The sequence below is a fragment of the Bufo bufo genome, chromosome 3 (genome assembly GCF_905171765.1).
Source record: "Bufo bufo chromosome 3, aBufBuf1.1, whole genome shotgun sequence".
Lineage (NCBI taxonomy): Eukaryota > Metazoa > Chordata > Amphibia > Anura > Bufonidae > Bufo > Bufo bufo.
In genome coordinates this window covers 54478257-54502409 of record NC_053391.1, presented here as the reverse complement: position 1 = coordinate 54502409, position 24153 = coordinate 54478257, and the positions used below count along the sequence as shown (strand labels likewise).

The following is a 24153-nucleotide window of genomic DNA, read 5'->3' as shown; positions in this document are numbered from 1 at the left end:
GAAGAAAATAAAAAAGATCCCACAGCACCATCTGCTGGTCAACACTGGAACTATATTTTGCTGGGAAGCAGGTGAGCATATGGGTTGTCAGTCAGTTTCCTACAGACAGTAAAGGGTAAGTCTGCAATGTTAGGTAGTAGTCATCTTAGGTCCCATTCACACGACCATATATTACTGTCCGCATCTGCGGAATGGATGCAGACTCATTTAATGGGGCAGCAAAAGATGCGGACAGCATACCCTGTACTGTCAACATCCATACTTCCATTCCGTGGCCCCGCAAAAAAGATAGAAAATGTCCTAATCTTATCTGTAATTGCAGACAAGAATATGCATTTCTACACAGGAGAAAGAAGATCCAATCTGCGAAATGTGGCACACACATGGCCGGTATTCATGTTTTGTGGATACGGACATGTGAATGAGCCCTGTTTGCCGCAAAGTGTCGTAGCAGCAAACAGTTAAACATAGCATGGCTCTAACAGCCATTTATCTTCTCTTCGTACAGGTACATATTCATCTTCAATTCTATTAACCCACTGCTTGCTGTACATCTGCTGCTACTGTTGCATATTAAAACACTCATTCACGGTACATTTGACTGTCTGACTGAGCAGATCTCATCTCTGCAACTTTGCTCAAATTGTTTGATCATTAGTGACTTTCATGATCCAACTAGGCAAATACGTTTATCTCGACATAGCATTTCCCTCTCAGGTGTTAAAGTCAGCTTGTTAACAGAGTAAACAAGCTTAATTAGCGAGAGATCCAAGCACATACTTCCCTATACATGTAGGGGCAGAGTGAGTGCTGGGGCTGGCACAAGGGCATCAGTCAACTTAGGTGAAGTGTTTGCAAAGTGTCTTACAGTTAGACAGGGCAGGAGACAAGTAAGCCATAAGAGATACTCAAATGCATCTGCTTAGACTTCACTGATCCTGTTCATTGTATCCATGTCCATTTTATTATGTGCTCCTTTCCGCTACACTCAACACACTGTTACCCCTCCATTGCCTTATCTCCACATCAATCTCTCACCCAAGTACAGCTAACATGCACTATTCACCTTCCTGAATCAGCCTAACCAATCTTGTCCCAGTGTGCAGCACAAAAAACACTCTTACAAATCACTGAACTATTTGCTGTTTCTACCTATACCTTTGCTTTTAACTTTAATTTTAATTTTACCTTGTTCGCCATCTCACAAAGAAACCCTGCAAACCTCTTTATGTGTTATACATCTTTTTTGTCTTTGCGCTCTAGGATCCAAGGTCAATGTGCAACAACCTCCCCTACATTCATGACATTTTTCTTTCCAACCGAAACTTCGATTCAGCAATCTGACAGGGCATTCCCTGCTACTTTTACCATACTCCCAGACCTTAGAACAGATGTAGTGGTGGAGATGGCATACTACTTTCCCCGCAATGCACATTCCAGGTCATTCCCCCAGTACCATCATTCTCATTCCCATCTTTTGAGGTCCACACCCTCAGCTTCTTCCATCCTCTCTCTCCCTTAGAGTAGTGGTTGCACACTGATCAGGCGGCTCACCCACTCAGTTCCTGGATAACTTCTCTGCCTGGCTTCCACATTGGCTGTCCTCAGAATTACCAACTCGTATTTTGGGCAACTTTAACATCCTCATAGACAGCCCTATCTCCTCATCTGCCCCCTAGCTTCTAACTCTAACCTCCTCTTTTGGACTTTCATACCTTTCAAATTCTCAGATGCATAAAGAGGGTAATACACTTGACCTGGTCCTCTTCTGCATCTGCTTGGTTTCTGACTTTAACTCTTCTCTCCTGCTCTCCACTTCACTAACACAAATTCTCATCCATCTCAGCACACTGCTACTTATAGCACATTTAGAAATCTAAATGTCATTAACCCTCAGAAACTTACAGACATTCCACAATCATCATTGTCCTGCAAAACACTACAATGACAGCCTTAGAAGCACCCGGGATGAAGTAGCACCCCCTACACTCATAACCTCCCAACAGAAAAGAAAGCAACCCTGCCACACACCTCAAACTCGCTTTCTCCAGTGATGCTACAGGAGTGCTGAACGTCTATGGAGAAAAGCTCATACACCAGAGGATTTCCTCAATAACAAATTTATGCTGAGAACTTAAAACTCTGCCCTCCACCTCGCCAAACAGAACTATTTCACGACTCATATGTCTTCACTAACAATTTAAAAACAAAACAAAAAAACCACTGACACTTCTCCCTCCCTCCCTCCTGAGCCCTAAAATGCAGGCACCTATTACAGACCACTATGCTGAAGATCTGGCCACCTACTACAAAGAGAAAATTGAAAACATTCGGCATGAAATCCTCTCCCAGGCTCCAAGTGTCATCAATCCCCTTCTCTACCACACCTGCTCTGGTTCACTTTCTATATTCGATTGGGTCACAGAAGAAGAAGTCTCCAGAATCTTCTCTTCCCTCATATCTTCTCCAGTCTCTCTTCCCGGTTGTCACTACTTACCTAATTAAAATTTTCCCTCTCTTCTGGTATCTTCACCTATTCTTTTAAACCTTCTGTAATAACTTTGTTACTGAAAAAAACCCATCTCTTAACTGCACACCTGTCTCTAATCCCTTACATATCTAAACTCCTGGAGTGCCCGATATTCTCTCCCATCTGCTACCTCTCTGCTTGATCCATTATAATTTGATTTCTACACCCTACATTCTACAGAAACTGCCCTCACCAAAGTGACCAACGAACTCCTGACAGCTAAGTACAATGGTGACAACTCTCTTTTCATTCTTCTGGATCTCTACAGCATTTTACATTGTAGACCACCATATCCTACTCAGCATGCTTCAATCCATTGGACTTAAAGTCACTGCTCTCTCTTGGGTTTCTTCCTATCTTTCTGACCATTCTTTAAGTATAACATTTGCTGGCTCTACTTGCCATCCTCTACCTCTCGCTGATGGGGTTTCTCAGGGTTCAGTCCTAGCTCCTCTCCGCTTTTCTCTCGACACAGCCCCTATTGAACAAACTGTCAGCAGATTTGGTTTTCAATATCATCTCTATAGTTAGAACACCTAATTATACATGTCACTTTTGCTGTACTACAGAACACCAGTAACTGTCTGTTGTCTCTAATATCATGTCCTCTCTCTATCCTAAAACAAATCTTTCAAAAACAGAACTTTTTTTTTTTTTTTTTTTAACTACTAACATACCTAAACCTGACATCTTCCGCTCAGTACAGCGGGGAGCACGCCCGCTGTCTCAGTGTTATGTTTGACACTTATCTTTCCTTCACCCCTATATTCAATCTCTCTTGTTTATGCCATCTGCAGCTCAAAAACATCTCTAGAATCCACTACTTTCTTACTGTGGAAACAACAAAAACTCATTGTTGCCCTGATCCATTCCAGTTTTGATTACTGCAACGCATTATTAATTGGTTTTCCCCCTCATTAAACTTTCCCCTCTCCAATCTATTCTTAATGCAGCAGCCAGTCTCATCTATCTATCTGCTACTCTGATGCCTCCACCCTGTGCCAGTCACTGCACTGGTTGGCCATACAATATTTTATTTATTTTGCTCACTCATTTTACACACTAACATATTCCGCAGCACTTTACAGACATTAGCATAATTCGCTGTCTCCAGTTTAGCTCACAATCTAAGTTCCCTATCAATGTCTTTGGAGTATGGGAGGAAACCAGAGTACCCTCAGGAAACCCACGCAAACATGGGGAGAACATACAAACTCCATATAGATGTTGTCCTTGGTCAGATTCGAACCTAAAACCCAAGTGCTGCAAGACACCAGCGCTAACCGCTGAGCCACCGTGCTGCCCAGTATAGGATTCAATTTAAACTGCTCATTCTCCCCCACAAAGCTCTCCACAGTGCTGCACCCCCTACCTCTCCTCCCTCATCTCTGTCTACCACCGTTCCCGTGCTCTCCATTATGCAAATGATTTACGACTAATATCCGCGGTAATCCGAACCTCTAACTCCCGTCTCCAAGACTTCTCCCGAGCTGCAGCAGTTCTCTGATAAAGCCCTACCCCAAGCAATTAGGTTAATTCACAACATGCACAGTTTTAGGTGCTCCCTAAAAACACATCTTTTTAGGGTGGCCTATCACATCTCCTAATCTAACTCTTCTCCATTCACCCTCCTCCATCATTCTTCTAAACGTGATCCATCATCAATCAGTATCCACCACACCCCATGCTCTCAGAAGCACTACACTGTCTGGTGGCGGTTCATGCAGCCTTATATCTACTCCCCTATTGTGCTAAGATGGCCGGACCATTGCACAAAACAAGCCCTTTTTACCTTATGTGTCACCACTATCTCCTCATAGATTTTAAAGGACATGTACACCTTCAGGGGCAATTTTTTTATGTCATCTAATAAACCTTATCTTAAACTACTGAGAGGTCAAACACGTATTTAAACCACATTCTTATCAGTAAGATAAGAACTGAGCTATAATGAGTGTTTAGGAGGTCAGAGAGCAGAGATAAGGAGTCCATCAGCTCCTGGTCTGACGGAAAATCCACAGGGTGCTATACTAGGGCAGGAATGGCCAACCTGTGGCTCTCCAGCATTTGCAAAGCTACAACTCCCAGCATGCCTAGACTGCTTACAGCTATCAGCCTACAGCAGGGCATGGTGGGAATTGTAGTTTTACAACAGCTGGAGAGCCGCAGGTTGGCCAGCCCTGTACTAGGGTATCTCAGCTCTGTACAGAAAAAAAGGACGCCATATTTTTAATAAAGACTGCTTAAAAAAAAATATTTTTAGCTCAAAATGAGTACAATGCAATAATTTTAAAAAAATTGACCCCAAAAGGTGTACATAGCCTTTAAGCTCTCGCGAACAGGGCCCTTAGTCCTCTTGTTTTAATTGTGGTCTTGTTTTTGGCTGTGTAATGTATGATTCTGTCTGTACATGAGCCCTCTGATTGTAAAGCGATGTGGAATATGTTGGCACTAAATAAATAAAGAGTATTACTAAGGATTTATGTGGGCACTGGCACACGTGTCATTTTGCACATTATTAATTATATTACAGATGGTTTAGGAATAGAAAGTAGAATCTATGTGCTGATATAATGATCCAAGGTAACATAATAATGAAGCAAATACATATAGAAATGGTGAAATCTAATGTCGGGTGACTAGGAATAAGAAATGTGAATGTACATCTGATGGTCCCTGGCTGGTCGCGCTCGCCTCAATCAAGTCTTGTTTACAGACACAGTAAAATTCAGACAGGCTCTTCCTTGTCAATAGGATTTCTGCCTCCAGCTATTGTTCCCAGACTCTTCAGTCTTAAGCGCAACGTCAACAAACCTGAGAAAATATCGGAGCGGATCATTGAGATGGCTCGAGTAAGCAGAAACTGAAAATCCTCATTGTCCTTCATTGATATGTGTCATGCACAGATTATAAAGAGCATGGCTGCATGGCTGTGAAGGGACATTTAGCTGCTGAGTGCTTACCCCGGTCATAGCAATCCATTATATTAAGTGTCACTCAATATCGATGCATCACATTACTAGAACGGTGGACAGTAAAGCTGTGGAGCACGCTGGCTGTCGAGGAGAGGTTAATAAAGTTGCAGGATTCAAAAACCCGAAACATTAACGGGGTTATACAATGACTAATGTAAAAAAAAAAAAAATCATACAGTCCATGATAATCTTTTTCTAACAAAGCTAGAACCAGCCCAACAAATGGCACTATACAAATACATTTTAATGAATAACTCCGTGGCTATGCTAAGATTTTAGTTACATGCAATTACAAAAGTATTCAGATCTAGGTGCTGGTTTTAAAACTGTAGAATATTTTGTGGGACAACCCCTTTAAACAATTAAAAATTAAAGAGAAGGAATGAATTCTTGGAAGAAGTTTGATATTTTTCAGTATGGTCCCTTTACAGGAGTTCCCAGAGAGCGGAAGCCTCTTTTACCATTGCCGATGGGATAAAAAAAAAAAAAATAAACTCACCTGTCACTGGCGCTCCAGTTCCAGCGACAAGTTCCCTTTTCTTACAGTTCTGGCATCCACTGCCGACCATTCAACGGTATCAGCGGATATGTGCCTGCACGCGTCTCTGCTGAGGCCACTGATTGGCAGCAGCCTGTCACACTCCCGATCCAGCTGGGAATGGGGAAGTGGAGGAGCAGGGAGCTCAGCAATGGAACTGGAGTGCTGGTGGCAACTGAGTGTGAGGAATGTGGAGTTAGGATTTCATCCCTGTCTTTTGCTCCAGGAGTGCGCAGAGGAAATCAAACTCCACAGGGGGGCCCTGCTTCAAAGGGCGGCCACATGTTTACAGTTCACACCTCACTCACGCCACACTAGCAACTCAACTTCTCTGGCAGGATAAATGCTGGTGGGGGGCTGAGTTGGTCATCAGAACAAAAGAATCCATCAGACATCATAGAACCGGGGGTTCATAAGGAATTATGAATTGGCCGTCCATCACAGGCCTAAACCAATTACTTATCTGCGACTCTGGGGCCAAGACGGACATGCCCCTGATCGTAGTTTTGGGGTCGGGTGCCAGGAAGGGGAGAGACAGATCTCCCAGCAGGAACTAATAATAGCGCCATGTTTTGTCTTCACCTGTAGCCGGAACCCAGGTGGATCCGTTTGTCCCAGAACCATCTGCCTGTGACCTTCCTGTCTGGAGCAATGGGCCATAATGGGTTTTGGGGGTCTTTGGCAACCAGGACAAGGAAGGGAGGGGAGTGACCGACTACAGGTGAAAAGGTCAATGCAGGCCAGAGGCCAGTGTCTTTCTCTGAAGGGGGTCACATTGAGTAATGTGTTTGGAGGGACTGTGGACAAACCAGTGACGAAACCGTAACGTGACGTCAGGCAGGGCTGCGAGGTGCGGGATTCGTCACAAGGGGGCTTTTATTTTATTTTTTATCCCTACACCTTGTCTGGCCATATTAAAAGGTGTACCCAGTCTTGGAGAATATCAGCATCAAAAATATCCCAGAAATGGCAGTTTATCAGGTAATATTTACTGTGGACCAGATCTGATCATACGCCTCTAGAACCGTCCAGCATTAGATCCTATATTTAGAGGGCGTTCTCGAATGAGGTTGTGCAAGAATGAATCTTCCACTACTGATGCGGAGTCCAGAAACAGTCCGCTTTCTGTATTACAATGGGTGGGGACAGGAAGAGGAGGTTGAATCCACAGCAACCAAACCCCATCTTTCATTTATGTTCATGTGAAAGTGATTTGTGTGCACTAGATTTCACTGCTGTCCCCGGGCAGACGTGCCATATGTGCAATCTGTGCAGCGGCACAGGGGCCTACAGACAAGGGGGCCCAGCGTTACCACATAAAAGGGTCTGTGCTCATTTCCACCTATGTCTCACAATTACTGGTATATTGGGAAGGCAGCGACGGTCTTTCTGGAGACCCATGAATGAGTTGGTCTACAGCACCCACCATAATCAGATTAGTAGCTGGAAATCACATGGGGCCTCTTTTGTCTGTGTTTCTGCCGGTCATGACACTGTGACATCACAAGGGAGGATTCAGTCATGTGAACTGCTGTGATATCACAAGGGGGGATTCAGTCATGTAAACTGCGGTGACATCACAAGGGGGGATTCAGTCATGTGAACGGCTGTGACATCACAAGGGAGGATTCAGCCAAGTGAGCTGCAGTGACATCACAAGGGGGGATTCAGTCATGTGAACTGCTGTGATATCACAAGGGGGGATTCAGTCATGTAAACTGCGGTGACATCACAAGGGGGGATTCAGTCATGTGAACGGCTGTGACATCACAAGGGAGGATTCAGCCAAGTGAGCTGCAGTGACATCACAAGGGGGGATTTACTCATGCAAGCTGCGGTGACATTACAAGGAAGGGGTTTAGTCATGTGAGCTGCGATGACATCACAAGGGGGGATTCAGTCAGGTAACATATTATGATTACATCACACACAAGTTAAAGGGGTTGTCTGGACAAATATATGGCGTATCCACAGGACATACCATAAATGTCCGATAGGAGTGGGTACCAGAGGTGGGACCTATCTCAAGAATGGGAAACTTGCTCTGCTATTTTTTGGAAGTCCTATAGGAATGAATGGCAAGAGACGCACATGCACTGCCTCCTCTCCATTCCCATCAGCACAAAACAGGGCCCTGAGATAGGTGCAGGTCTACCTTTGGGACCCTGCCCTATCGGACATGTCCAGATGGGACAAACCCTTTAAAGTGTGGGTTACTGTCAGTTAAGTTGTTACAAAATTCACCACAAAAGGGACGATGCTCACGTCCATCAATGTCTCCCTATTACTGGTGGATTGACACAACAGTGCGGTACTGTCTGGAGAACCATCAATGAGGTGAGATATGGCTACCACCTCAATGTCGTCAAATCAGTGGCTAGAATTCAAGTAGTAAATGTACTGCTCTCGCACATGGGCCCTTTGCTGCTTGTGGCTACATGGGGGTTTAAATGTCTAGTGGCTGCCTTCCAGACCTGTCAGCAAACAGCGCCTTATTTTAGGGCAGCCTGTGTTGGAAAGCCTACTGACAGACTACAGGCCACCAAAAAGTGCAGCTTTTAATCTGCTGACAAGTCTGCAAGGCAAGGGTGAACCTCCCCAAACCACAGCATGTTATGGGGGCACTCCAGAAGCAACAAGGAGCCATGGTAATAACAGAGAACGTCCTCTTCTCTCAGCTTACTGAGATCTCTTCCCGTCATTCAGATTTTTTATTTTTTTTTATTGCACCGTTTAGTTGCAGATAAGTAATATCTCTTACAAACTCACCAAGAACTTCTCCTGTGGCCGCAGAGGGAATGATCAAACGACGGCAATCAACTGCATCCACAGAACACTATGTCCACGGTTCTCTGGAGCTATGTATTATGGAACAGAGACTAACTTCTGATGGAAAGAACTAGAGAAACTTGGCCAAAACCTGATGTTGGAAGTGTCTATAATCTCCACTCATCTAACCTTAACGTTCTTCAGCTAAGTACCCACCTACACAACAAGTTACATCAAAGTCCAGCACCTCTAAGGCCAGTATCCAAAAACATGCGGTATGACCCACGTTCCCCAAGAATGAGGTCTTCAGTATTTACCTACACGGATCATAGAGAAGAATGGTCCTCCACAACAGCTTCTCAAGTGTGAGAAAATACGGTTAAAGAGGAGCTGGCACAACTCCTGACATGTCCGGTTTAGTAACTTCTTGCTTCCCCCGTGTAATAACAATTCTGGAGCATCTGTTCTTATGGCTCTATGTTGTGCCATTCCTTTAAAATTCCTGCTAAACGTTCTGAGTAAGTTACTAGCAGTTTGCAGTGAAGGTCTAGATGGGTGTTCCCAATTGTGGGGCGTGTCCCTGCACAGTCTAGCGCTGACCACGCTGATTGGATAGTGTCAGACTGTGCAGGGACACATCCCCAACTGACAATACCCATCCAGACCTTCATTGCAATATGCTAGTAATTCACTCATAACTTCTAGCAGGAATAATAAAGGTCCTAATTAATAGTCACCATGAAAAGAAATGATGCACATAAAACATATATAAATGTCAAGGGACCTAAAAATATAAGGAACATGTAAAGAAAAGCTCTGGGTCTGATTTATTGTCATGAATCATATTCTGTGGCATTAATAAAGGGGTGGGGGTTGACAGCCTGCCTTTAAAGGGTTAATCCTGCTGCACTCTCTTATGCCAGTGAGTGAGACCCAGCAGCCTCCGCTCTGCCGCGCATGAGGACAAGACGACACCGCCTGTTCATGGTTGGACGGTGTCCTGGCAGCAAGGCTCCCACCAAGTACATGTTAAACCACTTAAAGGGCTTCTGTCACCCCATTAAACCGTTTTTTTTCTTTTTTCTTTACTAATAATCCCTACACTGCGATCTCATCATACATAAGCTAATTAATGATTTTCGTTCAGTAGAATTTGTTAAAAATCGATTTTTGAAATATGTAAATTACCTTGCTACCAGCAAGTAGGGCGGCTACTTGCTGGTAGCAGCCGCATCCTCCGATCGTAATGACGCCCCCTCTGCTTGTTGATTGACAGGGCCAGCGGACAGGATCTTTCTCTGCTGGCCCTGCCTGTTTAGATTCAATATCTGGCGCCTGCGCCGCGGCCGTACCTCTCTTCAATCTGCGCAGGCGCACTGAGAGGCGGCCACTCACTCGGCCGCTCGCTCCTCAATGCGCCTGCGCCTGCGCCTGTAGATGTGACGTCATCGGCGCAGGCGCATTGAAGATGGAGCGGCCGAGCGAGTGGCCGCCTCTCAGTGCGCCTGCGCCGATTGAAGATAGGTACGGCCGCGGCGCAGGCGCCAGATATTGAATCAAAACAGGTTTATACCCCCCTAGTGACCAGGCCCTTTTTTACAAATCGGCACTCCACAACTTTAACGGTTTATTGCTCGGTCATGCAACTTACCACCCAAATTAATTTTACCTCCTTTTCTTCTCACTAATAGAGCTTTCATTTGGTGGTATTTCATTGCTGCTGACATTTTTACTTTTTTGTTATTAATCGAAATTGACCGAAATTTTTGCAAAAAAATTACATTTTTCACTTTCGGTTGTAAAATTTTTCAAATAAAACTACATTTCTATATAATTTTCTCTCTAAATTTATTGTTCAACATGTCTTTGATAAAAAAAAATGCAATAAGTGTATATTTATTGGTTTGCGCAAAAGATATAGCATTTACAAACTATGGTACAAAAAAAACGGAATTAGTCTTACCGGTAATTCTGTTTCCATGAGATCATCACGACGGCATACAAGGAGATTGACCCCTGACCTCTGTAGGGGCAGGAACAGAGAAAGGTTAAATACCCTCCTCCCACCACCAACACCAGTGTTTCCAAAATCACACAGAGCAACCCGGTGGTGGAAAACAGTGAAAAAAAGGTATTACTCCATACCTTCTAGAGACCCACTAGGTCAAAAACGATTTAAAATCATAGGGAGGGAATAACGTGCCGTCGTGATGATCTCATGGAAACAGAATTACCGGTAAGACTAATTCCGGTTTTTCTATAGCATCATCACGACGGCATACAAGGAGATATAAAAAATATATCAGTTAAGGGGGGGCTACAGCCTGGAGGACTTTCCGCCCGAAGGACAGATCAGAAGATCTGGAAAGATCCAGGCGATAGTGCTTTATAAAAGGTATGAACGCTGGACCAAGTGGCAGCACGATAGATTTCCTCCAGAGAAGCCCCAGCTCTCTCCGTCTGAGAGGAAGACATGGCCCGAGTGGAATGGGCCCTAATGTGGACTGGACATGTAAGATTTTGTATTTGGTAACAAAGACTAATGGCTTCTTTGAGCCATCTAGCTATAGAGGACCGGGAGGCTTTTTGGCCCTTAAATCTCCCTCCAAAAAGGACTAGTAGATTGTCAGATTTCCTAAACTTTCCCGTCACAGCGATATAGTTTAGGACTGCCCGTCTAACGTCCAGAGAGTGAAATGCGGATTCTTTGTCATTAGAGGAGTGTTGGCAAAAAGAAGGTAGGGTAACTTCCTGGCTCCGATGAAAATTGGAGACGACTTTGGGGAGAAATCCCGGATCCAGACGGAGAATAATTCTATCATCTAGAATACGGATTGATAGGGCTTGTAATTCTCCTACTCTGCGGGCCGAAGTTATTGCAATTAAGAAGGCCGTTTTCAAGGACCATAATTTTATTGGACAGTCAGACATGGGTTCAAAGGGTGGTAAAGTAAGGCCTGTAAGAACGATGTTCAGATCCCAAGAAGGGACACGGGCGGTGATCTTTGGGCGGAGCCTCGTCGCTGCCTTAATGAATCTTTTGATCCAACGATGGCCGGCTATATCTTGGTCAAAGAAACAACCTAGGGCTGAAATTTGGACCTTCAAGGTAGAGGGTCTAAGTCCCAGGTCCAGACCTTGCTGTAGGAAATCCAGTATTTTTTGGATGTTTGGTTTATGCAAATGTGGCGATTCGTCCCCACTCCAGGAACAAAAACGTTTCCAGATCTTAAGGTAAATTGCTGACGTTACCTTCTTTCTGGAGGCTTTCAAAGTAGCAATAACTTCGTCTGACGGGCCCTGAAGTTTCAGGGTTTGCGACTCAGGATCCAAGCTGCCAATTTCAGAAACTGCGGGTTTGGGTGTAGAACTGGACCCTGCTGGAGTAGATCCCCCCGCACAGGAAGGGGCCATGGATCCTGTAGAGAAAATTTTTGGAGAGAGGAGAACCAACTTCTCTTTGACCATAGGGGAGCGATCACAATCACCGTGGCCTCGTCCTGGAGAATTTTTTGTACCACCTTTGGAATTAGAGGAAGTGGAGGGAAGGCATAGCACAGATTCCAATGCCAATGAATGGCGAAGGCGTCTAAGGCATGAGGTCTGTCCCTGGGGTTTAGGGAACAGAATGTTTCCACCTTTGAGTTTGCCCTGGTGGCAAACAGATCCACGTCGGGCATCCCCCATTTCCTTACTACTAGCCCGAATATTTCTGAACTTAGAGACCATTCTGTATGGTCGATCCTGTGGCGGCTGAGAAAATCCGCTTCCTGGTTCCCTTTAGATGAACTGCCGATATAGAGGCCACGTTCCGTTTTGCCCAAGCAAAGATTTTTGTTGACAGTGCTTGTAGGGTTACGGACCGTGTTCCCCCTTGATGGGAGAGGTAGGCAATGGTCGTAGTGTTGTCCGAAAGCACTTTTATGTGATGATGATACAACATTTCCTCTGCTACCTTCAACACCTCCCAGACTGCTCTCAGTTCCCTGAAGTTTGATGACTGGGATCTGATCGAATCTGGCCAAATGCCCTGGAACATCCAATCCCCCACCTTTGCGCCCCAGCCGGACAGACTTGCGTCTGTTATTACCTGAACCTGGGGAGTCTTCTGCCAGGGATTTCCCCGTGATAAGTTTCTGTGGTTTTTCCACCAATCTAGGGACTGCAGAATCCGAGTTGGTGGATTTACTTGATGATCTAGAGAGGATTGGCACCTGTTCCAGACACTCAGAATCCAGGACTGAAGGGGTCTGAAGTGTATTTGACACCAGGGAACTGCCGGAATACAAGATGTTAGCAGGCCCAGCATACTCATCGCCTCTCTGATAGAGCAAGATCTTCTTTTCTGAAAGGATCTGATCTTTTGTTGGAGAACTGATATTTTGTCCCGAGGTAGGAATACCGCTTGCTTTCGGGAGTCTAGGATCATACCTAAGAATCGAACTTCCCTTGAGGGGGTGAGGACGGACTTTCCTTTGTTCACAATCCACCCCAGGTCGTCTAGGCTGGAGAGAAAGAGCCTCAGATTCGAATTGATTTGGCTGAGACTTTCGCTGACTGGCTGAGGGAAATCGTCCAAATAAGGGATTATCATAAGCCCCTTTCTTCGGGCGAAGGCGACCATCTCTACCACTACTTTGGTAAATATTCTCGGGGCAGATGAAATCCCGAAGGGAAGGGCCCTGAACTGGTAGTGATGGATGTTCCCTGATATATCCTGAATTGCAAACCGGAGAAAACTCTGTGAGTTGGTGTGAATGGGAATGTGGTAATAAGCATCTCGCAGGTCTATCGTGCACATGAAGAAGTCTTTGCTTAGCAGAGGGATTGTAGATGCTAGGGTCTCCATCCTGAATTTTTGATAACGGATGAACCTGTTTAATGGTTTCAGGTTTATGATAGTCCGAAAAGTGCCTTCTTTCTTTCTGATTAGAAATAGAGTTGAATAGAAACCGCTGCCTCTTTCTGGAGGCGGGACCGGTGCGATTACGTTCATTTGAAGAAGTTTCTGGACTCCTTGCCAAAGGTTCATTTGGAACCGTGTCAGTAAAAATTTGTTTGGGGGTCTTGAAGACCACTCTATTTGGTAGCCTGCCCCGACTACCTTGGAAATCCAGGGGTTCTGGGAGATGGATTCCCATGACCCTAGGAATTTTGAGAGTCTTCCCCCCACCCTGACGTCATTGCTTATCGGAGGATTTTGGGTGGGAGAAGGATTGGCCTCTTCCTCTTCCCCGTTTTGGATAACTCCAACGCCCTGATTTCCCTTTCCCCCTGTAGCTTTTTTCTTGACCCGAGGAGGGGCAAAAAGGATACCGGCGTCTGGAGGGGCGATCTTCCGGAAACCCCTTCTTGTCCGCGGCCTTCTCTAGAATTTTATCTAGCACCGGGCCAAACACATATTCTCCAGAAAAGGGTATGGAACAAAGCTTTAACTTAGACGTCTTGTCCCCCGACCAGCACTTCATCCAGAGAACTCTTCTGGCTGCATTGGAAAGTGCCGCGTCTCTAGCAGAGAATCGGACTGATTCGGCAGAGGCATCCGCCAGGAAGGCCGTGGCGGATTTTAAAAGAGGGAGAGAATTAAGAATTTGTTCCCTAGATGTTTTATCCTTAATATGAGTTTCTAGTTCTCCCAACCAAAGATACATGGATCGGGCGACTGAGGTAGCCGCAATATTGGTTTTAACATTAAACATGGACGCCTCCCAGGATTTCCTGAGAAGACTGTCCGCTTTACGATCCATTGAATCTTTAAGTTGGGAGGCATCTTCAAATGGGAGAGATGTTTTCTTGTTCACTTTGGCCACCTGTACATCGATCTTGGGAATTTCATTGAAAATTTTAGACTCCTCTGGATCAAATAGCAACCTATTTTTGAACGCAGCCGGGACTCCCAGTCGTCTTTCTGGGTCTGCCCACTCATCAAGGACCATATCCCTAATGCTCTCATTAATGGGGAACACACGAGTTTTCTTGACTCTTAGGCCCCCAAACATTTCTTCCTGTACTGAATGAGTACGTTGCACTTCTTCCACGCCCATGGTCGACCTTACTGCCTTTAATAGGTCGGACATTTCTTCTGTAGAAAAGTAATATCTACGACCGTCATCCACTGAGTCTGTATCAGAGACTCTCTCCCCCTCTTCCCATGACCTAACGGAGTGGGCACTTTCATCCGCAATACCTTCTATGTCCGAAGGGGATGGAGATCTAGCCCGCTTCCTCTTAGGTTCCGGCAAGTCGGGGGGATTCGTGGACAGGTGGGCCAAGGATGAACGAATCTCTTCCTGAATCATGGTTTTTAATTCCTCTTTTAGAGAGGGTGCTTCATCCCGTACAATATTTGAAATACAAAGCTTGCACAATTTTTTGGGGTAGTAGTCAGGAAGTCTGCAATTGCAGGAGATACATTTGAGTGTTTTCCTGATTTTTTTCGGGACTTCTTTAGCCTAAAAGAGAGGAGAAGGCAGGGCATCAGGGTATGACTCCAGAGGCAGAGAGAGAGAGCAGGAGGGGGTCAGCAGAAGCAAGCTAGCTGCCAGCTGGAAATACTCTCTCTCTCTCCCCCCTTCCCCCTATTACAGCAGGAGAGGGGGATCAACAGACTCCCTGACCTGCTCATATAATACCCCCGAAGGGGACTCACAGTTGGTAGCAGTGCCGGTGGCTCAGCTCTAGGGGATCGCTCTGATGCCGACATCGTCCTCTTTCTGTAGGCAAGGGTTCCACACCAGTGGGGACCGATCCTGGGAGCGTTTAGCACGGGCGGTGACCAGCGTTCATGCTTTGGTTTTAAGCTGGTGTTCCACGCTGCCGCCGCGACGTCACTTCCGGGTCGCCGGTCGTGACGTCATAAACATGCGCCGGCGCGCACCCAGTTGCCGCCTCAGTAGGCTAGGAGGGAGTCTGCGCCAGGGAACAGGCCCCGGAATTACCAGGACGAGATAGAGCCCCGAACCCCCTGCCCAGCGTTAGTACTGGACCGCGGGAGGGCAGGGGGACGCCATGCCGGATGCCGGCGTTTTTCCAAGGTAACGGAAAAAAACAAACATTCCATTTCCATTTCCTTAGCTTCATCTCCCTGCATACAGGGAGACCTTTCTCTGCCCTGTCCTCTGTAGGGACAGGAAACACTGGTGTTGGTGGTGGGAGGGTATTTAACCTTTCTCTGTTTCTGCCCCTACAGAGGTCAGGGGTCAATCTCCTTGTATGCCGTCGTGATGATGCTATGGAAAAGTGAATTTCCGCATTTTGAAGCAGCTCTGACTTTCTGTGCACCTGTCATGTTTCTTGAGGTGCTAGAATGCCAGGGCAGTATAAATACCCCACAAGTGACCCCATTTTGGAAAGAAGACAACCCAAGGTATTCCGTGAGGGGCATGGCGAGTTCCTAGAATTTTTATTTTTTTTGGCACAAGTTAGCGGAAAATGATGTATTTATTATTTTTTTTTTTCTTACAAAGTCTCATATTCCACTAACTTGTGTCAAAAAATAAAATTTTACATGAAAATCGCCATGCCCCTCACGAAATACCTTGGGGTGTCTTCTTTCCAAAATGGGGTCACTTGTGGGGTATTTATACTGCCCTGGCATTTTAGGGGCCCTAAAGCGTGAGAAAAAGTCTGGAATGTCTAAAAAATTTTACGCATTTGGATTCCGTGAGGGGTATGGTGAGTTCATGTGAGATTTTATTTTTTGTCACAAATTAGTGGAATATGAGACTTTGTAAGAAAGAAAAAAAAAAAAGAAAAAATCTATTTCCGCTAACTTGTGCCAAAAAAAAAAAAAAAAATAATCTTCTATGAACTTGCCATGCCCCTCAAAAGTGATCTTTATAGCGCCGCAGCGATTTTACGGTGTTTTTGCAGTGATCAGAAAAAAAAAGATTACTGTCACTGCGGTGGGGCGGACTGAACGCAAGTGTGCGCACAAGATCAGGCCTGATCGGGCGAACACTGCGTTTTTTTGTAGAGCCTATAGAACATGTCCTATTCTTGTCCGCAATTGCGGACAAGAAAAGGCATTTTCTATATAGTTCTGGCAATGTGCGGATCCGCAAAATGCGGAAAGCACATTGCCGGTGTCCGTGTTTTGCGGATCCGTGGATCCGCAAAACACATACGGACATCTGAATGGAGCCTTACAGGGGGGTGATCAATGACAGGGGGGTGATCAGGGAGTCTACAGTCGTGGCCAAAAGTTTTGAGAAATCCATAAATATTGGAAAAGTTGCTGCTTAAGTTTTTATAATAGCAATTTGCATATACTCCAGAATGTTATGAAGAGTGATCAGATGAATTGCATAGTCCTTCTTTGCCATGAAAATTAACTTAATCCCAAAAAAAACTTTCCACTGCATTTTATTGCTGTCATTAAAGGACCTGCTGAGATCATTTCAGTAATCGTCTTGTTAACTCGGGTGAGAATGTTGACGAGCACAAGGCTGGAGATCATTATGTCAGGCTGATTGGGTTAAAATGGCAGACTTGACATGTTAAAAGGAGGGTGATGCTTGAAATCATTGTTCTTCCATTGTTAACCATTGTGACCTGCAAAGAAACGCGTGCAGCCATCATTGCGTTGCATAAAAATGGCTTCACAGGCAAGGATATTGTAGCTACTAAGATTGCACCTCAATCAACAATTTATAGGATCATCAAGAACTTCAAGGAAAGAGGTTCAATTCTTGTTAAGAAGGCTTCAGGGCGTCCAAGAAAGTCCAGCAAGCACCAGGATCGTCTCCTAAAGAGGATTCAGCTGCGGGATCGGAGTGCCACCAGTGCAGAGCTTTCTCAGGAATGGCAGCAGGCAGGTGTGAGCGCATCTGCACGCACAGTGAGGCGAAGACTTTTGGAAGATGGCCTGGTGTCAAGAAGGGCAGCAAAGAAGCCACTTCTCTCCAAAAAAAACATCAGGGACAGATGGATCTTCTGCAGAAAGTATGGTGAATGGACTGATGAGGACTGGGGCAAAGTCATATTCTCTGATGAAGCCTCTTTCCGATTGTTTGGGGCATCTGGAAAAAGGCTTGTCCGGAGAAGAAAAGGTGAGCGCTACAATCAGTCCTGTGTCATGCCAACAGTAAAGCATCCTGAGACCATTCATGTGTGGGGTTGCTTCTCATCCAAGGGAGTGGGCTCACTCACAATTTTGCCCAAAAACACAGCCATGAATAAAGAATGGTACCAAAACACCCTCCAACAGCAACTTCTTCCAACAATCCAACAACAGTTTGGTGAAGAACAATGCATTTTCCAGCACGATGGAGCACCGTGCCATAAGGCAAAAGTGATAACTAAGTGGCTCGGGAACCAAAACATTGACATTTTGGGTCCATGGCCTGGAAACTCGCCAGATCTTAATCCCATTGAGAACTTGTGGTCAATCCTCAAGAGGCGGGTGGACAAACAAAAACCCACTAATTCTGACAAACTCCAAGAAGTGATTATGAAAGAATGGGTTGCTATCAGTCAGGAATTGGCCCAGAAGTTGATTGAGAGCATGCCCAGTCAAATTGCAGAGGTCCTGAAAAAGAAGGGCCAACACTGCAAATACTGACTCTTTGCATAAATGTCATGTAATTGTCGATAAAAGCCTTTGAAAAGTATGAAGTGCGTGTAATTATATTTCACTACATCACAGAAACAACTGAAACAAAGATCTAAAAGCAGTTTAGCAGCAAACTTTGTGAAAACTAATATTTGTGTCATTCTCAAAACTTTTGGCCACGACTGTATATGGGGTGATCACCCCCCTGTAAGGCTCCATTCACACGTCCGTATGTGTTTTGCGGATCCATGGATCCGCAAAACACATACGGACGTCTGAATGGAGCCTTACAGGGGGGTGATCAATGACAGGGGGTGATCACCCCATATAGACTCCCTGATCACCCCCCTGTCATTGATCACCCCCCTGTAAGGCTCCATTCAGACGTCCGTATGTGTTTTGCGGATCCACGGATCCACAAAACCCATACGGATGTCTGAATGGAGCCTTACAGGGAGGTGATCCCCCTATATAGACTCCCTGATCACCCCCCTGTCATTGATCACCCCCCTGTAAGGCTCCATTCAGACGTCCGTATGTGTTTTGTGGATCTGCGGATACGCAAAACACATACGGACGTCTGAATGGAGCCTTACAGGGGGGTGATCAATGACAGGGGGGTGATCAGTGAGTCTATATGGGGTGATCAGGGGTTAATAAGTGAAGGGGGGGGTGTAGTGTAGTGGTGTTTGGTGCTACTTTACAGAGCTGCCTGTGTCCTCTGGTGGTCGATCCAAGGAAAGGGGACCACCAGAGGACCAGGTATATTAGACGCTGTTATCAAAACAGCGTCTAATATACCTTTTAGGGGTTAAAAAAATCGCATCTACAGCCTGCCAGCGAATGATCGCCGCTGGCAGGCTGTAGATCAGCTCGTTTACCTCTGGTTCCTGTGTGCGCGCGTTCACAGGAAATCTCGCGTTAGTGTGACCAGGCAGAGCCGCCGCATTGACGCCAATCGGCGTTAGCGAGACGGGAGATGGTTAAAGGCAGATCTAATCAAAGTGCCAGTTAAGCACCCACCCCACCCCAAATATACTTAAAGGGAACCTGTCACCAGTTTTATGGTGTCCTAACTAAGGGAAACATAAATAAGTGACTGATTCTCTTAGCACAATGCTGGGTCACTTTCTTTAATTGACCCAGTCAATCTGCCAACATCTTGTATTGAAAAGCTCCAGCTCATAATGATAAGTACTGAATATTCATAAGCTCCTGACTCTCCCCGCCTACCTGCTGCTGATTGACAGTTATTTTCCATATGAATCAGCAGCAGGTGGGCAGGGGAGTGGCTATAGCTCTGAATTAAAAAAACGCTGGACTCACTGACATCACGCTGGACTCAAATAAGCTCATTAGCATGCAGCATCTTTGTGTGTATATTATGAGGTAACCATCTGTCACACCAGTAAGTGAATACATCTAAGGCACTTTTTAGTAGTTCATGATTGTATATAATTAGTTAGATTATAATCAAATCTCCACATGACAGGTTCCCTTTAAGTAATCCCTGCTGATCTGAAGATCCGCCATGATATTCCTGCAGGTTGCTCCTGAAGCATGCTACAGGGCTGAAGTCTTGGGCAGCCGCTGCCATGATGTACCTGAGAACCTGCACAGGAAATAACCCAGAGAGAGACTTCCTGTACAGGTTCCTCAGGGGTGGAGAAAACTGATGCACTTTTTATGAGTGTGTATAGACCAGGGGTCAGCAACCTTTGGCACTCCAGCTGTTGTGAATCTACAATTCCCAGCATGCTCTATTCATTTCTATGAGAGTTCTGAGAAGAGCAGAGCAAATATGCATGCTAGGAGATGTAGTTTCACAACAGCTGCCTACCCCTGGTATAGACTATGGTGGAGGAGGAAAGCGGGAACACCGCTCCACTGACATCCCAACGCCTGCAATCCCACTGACTAATCCCCAGAGCAACCATAAAACTCCTTCTCTGCCTGATATCATTGCATTAGGTAATTGTTTAAAGTGGACTTGTTAACTCTTCTAACATGTAGGAGTGATCACCCAGAGAAGATCAATGCTGGGTCACTATTTCTTAGAACTCTGTTCCTCGGTTATACCTACTGGACATGAATGAATAAATAGACAACCGGGCACCATCATTCCTCTCGTGAGTGGGGAGTACACCTAGACACCGACACTATCAGTACGGACCTCATCTGGTTTTTTAGGAACAGCCCAACTTCAAAAGAAGCGTAATGCTCACTTGTCATTTTCCAGAAGGAATAACTGAGGAAAGGCACAATGTTCCAGAATTGTTACTCCATGGGGAACCCAAGTATTTACTACAGCACACATGGCAGGAGGAGGACAGGTAATCTTTAAATTGACTCCAAATCACAAGCTTCGATTTAAAGCGAGTTCCTCACCAGACACTTTTTAGCGCCACCGATACATAGGAGTGCAGATCCAATCAATATATGTGAGTAATGCCGAGCGATGCCACTTATAGGTCACGGGTACAATACAAATGTCTCTAATATTAAAAGGGAAGGAAATGAAAGCAGAATTTTGTTGCCGGGAATAAACATCTCCTGCATTTCGACTCCTGTTATTTTTGGTAGCAGAAGCGATTTTATATGTTGCTTTACTACAAACTGTCTCATTTTACATGCCATGGGCGATAAACGGGAGGAATTATTCTGCTGCAGCCTGCGCTGCCTATAACAAACCGCACTAAAAAGCCGTGCAATCCGGCAGGCCGTTTTACGGCGCCCTTTTTTTCCCCTCCAATCTAATTTCTCTCTACGGTAGTTTATTTCATTAGAGGGTTTCATTAATCCTGGCACAACAAACATGTCACAGGTTCGGTTGTATTTTAGAAGGATTTCATTGCCAGTTGCGTCATCTTACCGGTTTCTCTGCTCTCGTTCGTAATTTGTTCCACACGGTGTGATGAGCCTGCAGCGAGAATGCGACAATTAGTCCTGACATCATCAATTCCAGCCAGAGCACAATGCACTATAAGGGTTTATTCAGACGGCCGTATGAATAAGTCCACATCCGTTAGGCAATTTTGCAGAACGGGTGCGGACCCATTCATTTCAATGGGGCTGCAAAAGATGCGGACAGCAAACCGTGTGCTGTCCGCATCCGTAGTTCCGTGGAGTTCCACGGAAAAGATAGAACATGTCCTATTCTTGTCCGCGGACAAGAATAGGCATTTTCTATTATGGTTGCGGCCATGTGCGGTCCGCAAATTGCAGAACGCACATGGCCAGTATCGATGTTTTGCGGATCCGCAAAGCACTACAGCCGTCTGAAGGGGCCCTTACACAGATGTGCTTTCTGAGACCCTTATATAAGGCCTCATGCGCACAACTACAATATCTGTTTTCCAGTCCACAATTCAAGGACACACAAAATACGGATGTGGTCCATGTGCCGTCCGCATTTTTTTTGGGGAACAGACAGACTTCAATGGGTCCGGGGTCCGCAGTATACAGACACATTTGATTTTTTTGCAGAACGGACTTTCTGCATCCGTATGTCCTATAATTGGCTGCAAAATGCAGACCACTGACCTATTGATCCTCAGCTAGATTCTTTTCAGCCTGGCAGGGAGAGTGTCCTTTCTGCTGCAGGTCTCTCACTGTAACTGCCACAGCTCCTAACAGAACATATGACTGGTGGCCGAAGATTTAAACTGAGCATGTGCGACCAGCTCGGTGAGATGGACAAAAAAATAAAAAAGGAAAAGAACAAACAGCAGGTGGCGCTATACAGAAACTTTTTATTGAATAACTCACTCGCTATAATAAAGTTTTAATTACATGCGATTACAAAAGTATTCAGATCCAGCTGCTGGTTTGAAATATGTAGAATCCGTTTTGTGACACAACCCCTTTAAGGGAGCCGTGAGAGAAACCTCAGGAGTAAATCAAACCCTAGGTACAGTTTGTCTTACAAGGCACTCTGATACATTCACATTGCTTGCCATATGTACCACGAAAGCTGCTGATACACACAGCAAGTGAGCCATGCTGACCTCAGCGTGGACAGCATGTGTCAGTATAGCTTTGCATGCTGTGCTACTGCAATTGTACTCTCATAGATGTGGAGATGCATTCCCTGTATTGTAGCTAGCCCCTAAAGATAATATATACATATATACACAGTCAGGTCCATAAATATTGGGACATCGACACAATTCTAAAATGTTTGGCTCTATACACCACCACAATGGATTTGAAATTGTAATTGACTGCAAAGGATTTGCAACCAAGTATTAAAAAGTGAAAGTTTGATGTATGATTATTATTCTGTCCCATTACTTTTGGTTCCTTAACAAGTGGGAGGCACATATGCAAACTGTTGTAATTCCTGCACCGTTCACCTGATTTGGATGTAAATACCCTCAAATTAAGGCTACTTTCACACTAGCGTTCGGAGCGGATCCGTCTGATGTTTCATCAGACAGATCCGCTCCGATAATGCAGACGTTCGCATCCGTTCAGAACGGATCCGTCTGCATTAAAACTTTGAAAATTTTCTAAAGTGTGAAAGTTGTCTGAGCGGATCCGTTCAGACTTTACATTGAAAGTCAATGGGGAACGGATCCGCTTGAAGATTGAGCCATATTGTGTCATCTTCAAGCGGATCCGTCCCCATTGACTTACATTGTAAGTCTGGACGGATCCGCTCGCCTCCGCACGGCCAGGCGGACACCCGAACACTGCAAGCAGCGTTCAGGTGTCCGCTCACTGAGCGGAGCGGAGGCTGAACGCTGGCAGGCGGATGCATTCTCAGTGGATCCGCCTCCACTGAGAATGCATTGGGGCCAGACGGATGCGTTCGGGGCCGCTTGTGAGCCCCTTCAAACGGTGCGCACGAGCGGACACCCGAACGCTAGTGTGAAAGTAGCATAAAGCTGACAGTCTGCAGGTAAAGCACATCTTGTTTGTTTCATTTCCAATACATTGTGGTGGTGTATAGAGCCAAAGATGTTAGAATTATGTAGATGTCCCAATATTTATGAACCTGACTGTATATGTATATATATATATATATATATATTTTTTTTTATAGATCATATTTTTTCGCTTTATAAAACACTTTTTTCCAATGAAAATGGGTGAAAAATGTCAGTGCATCTTATAAAGTGAATACTATTGAGCTCCTCCATTATAAAATCGCTCACTAGTATGCAGGAGGGCAGTGAATGTAGTGCTGATAGCGCTGTCTGCATTTACCGCTCCCTGGTCTCCTCCGGCCTGTGCTGCACAAGTCCTGACTGCGTGCAGCCTAAGGAAGTGGTACAAACACTATGACCCGACACTGTACTCGCAGCGCAGGCCGGGAAGACGACCAGGGAGTGGCGAGTGCAGGATCTGCAGAGCGGCAGCGCAGCAGGAAAGGTCAGCTTATTTATTTCATCTCTGATGGGGGTCTGATCTGTGGCTCTAATCGGAGCTCTGATGGGGGTCTTATGAGGGTGTCATATAGGGGATCCAATATAGGGGACTGATCTGAGGTCCGATATGGGGGTCTGATGAAGACTGGGGGTCTGATGAAGATTGGTGGCCTGATAGGAGGTCTTCTAAAAAAATATATAGGTGCGTCTTATACGGTTCGTCTTATGAAGAGAAAATTACGGTAAGATGTTGTGTGTGTGTATATATTATTTATACATATATATATATGGCATATCGTCCAAGTGTTAACATCTCTAATATGCTACCTTTCTGTTGGTCTACAGACCCCACCCTTATAGCTATTGCCTGCGAGATGTCCACACACCTTTCGTCTGGTTCCCAGGATACTGACTTT

General features: G+C 45.3%; 1 protein-coding gene and 1 long non-coding RNA gene across 2 annotated transcripts in view; one reads left to right on the top strand and one right to left on the bottom strand.

The window, feature by feature from the left end:
- MRPL39 (mitochondrial ribosomal protein L39) overlaps window positions 1-24153 on the bottom strand; it is a 99909-nt gene that overhangs the window by 2121 nt on the left and 73635 nt on the right. The window contains exon 9 of the mRNA XM_040423213.1: window positions 21238-21285. Within this exon, the coding sequence (XP_040279147.1) occupies window positions 21238-21285 (48 nt within the window). The remainder of the gene's footprint in view (window positions 1-21237; window positions 21286-24153) is intronic.
- LOC120994559 lies at window positions 6084-22361 on the top strand. The gene is made up of 3 exons (XR_005777432.1): window positions 6084-6094; window positions 20624-20630; window positions 22148-22361. It is a non-coding gene; the product is annotated as an uncharacterized LOC120994559 (long non-coding RNA).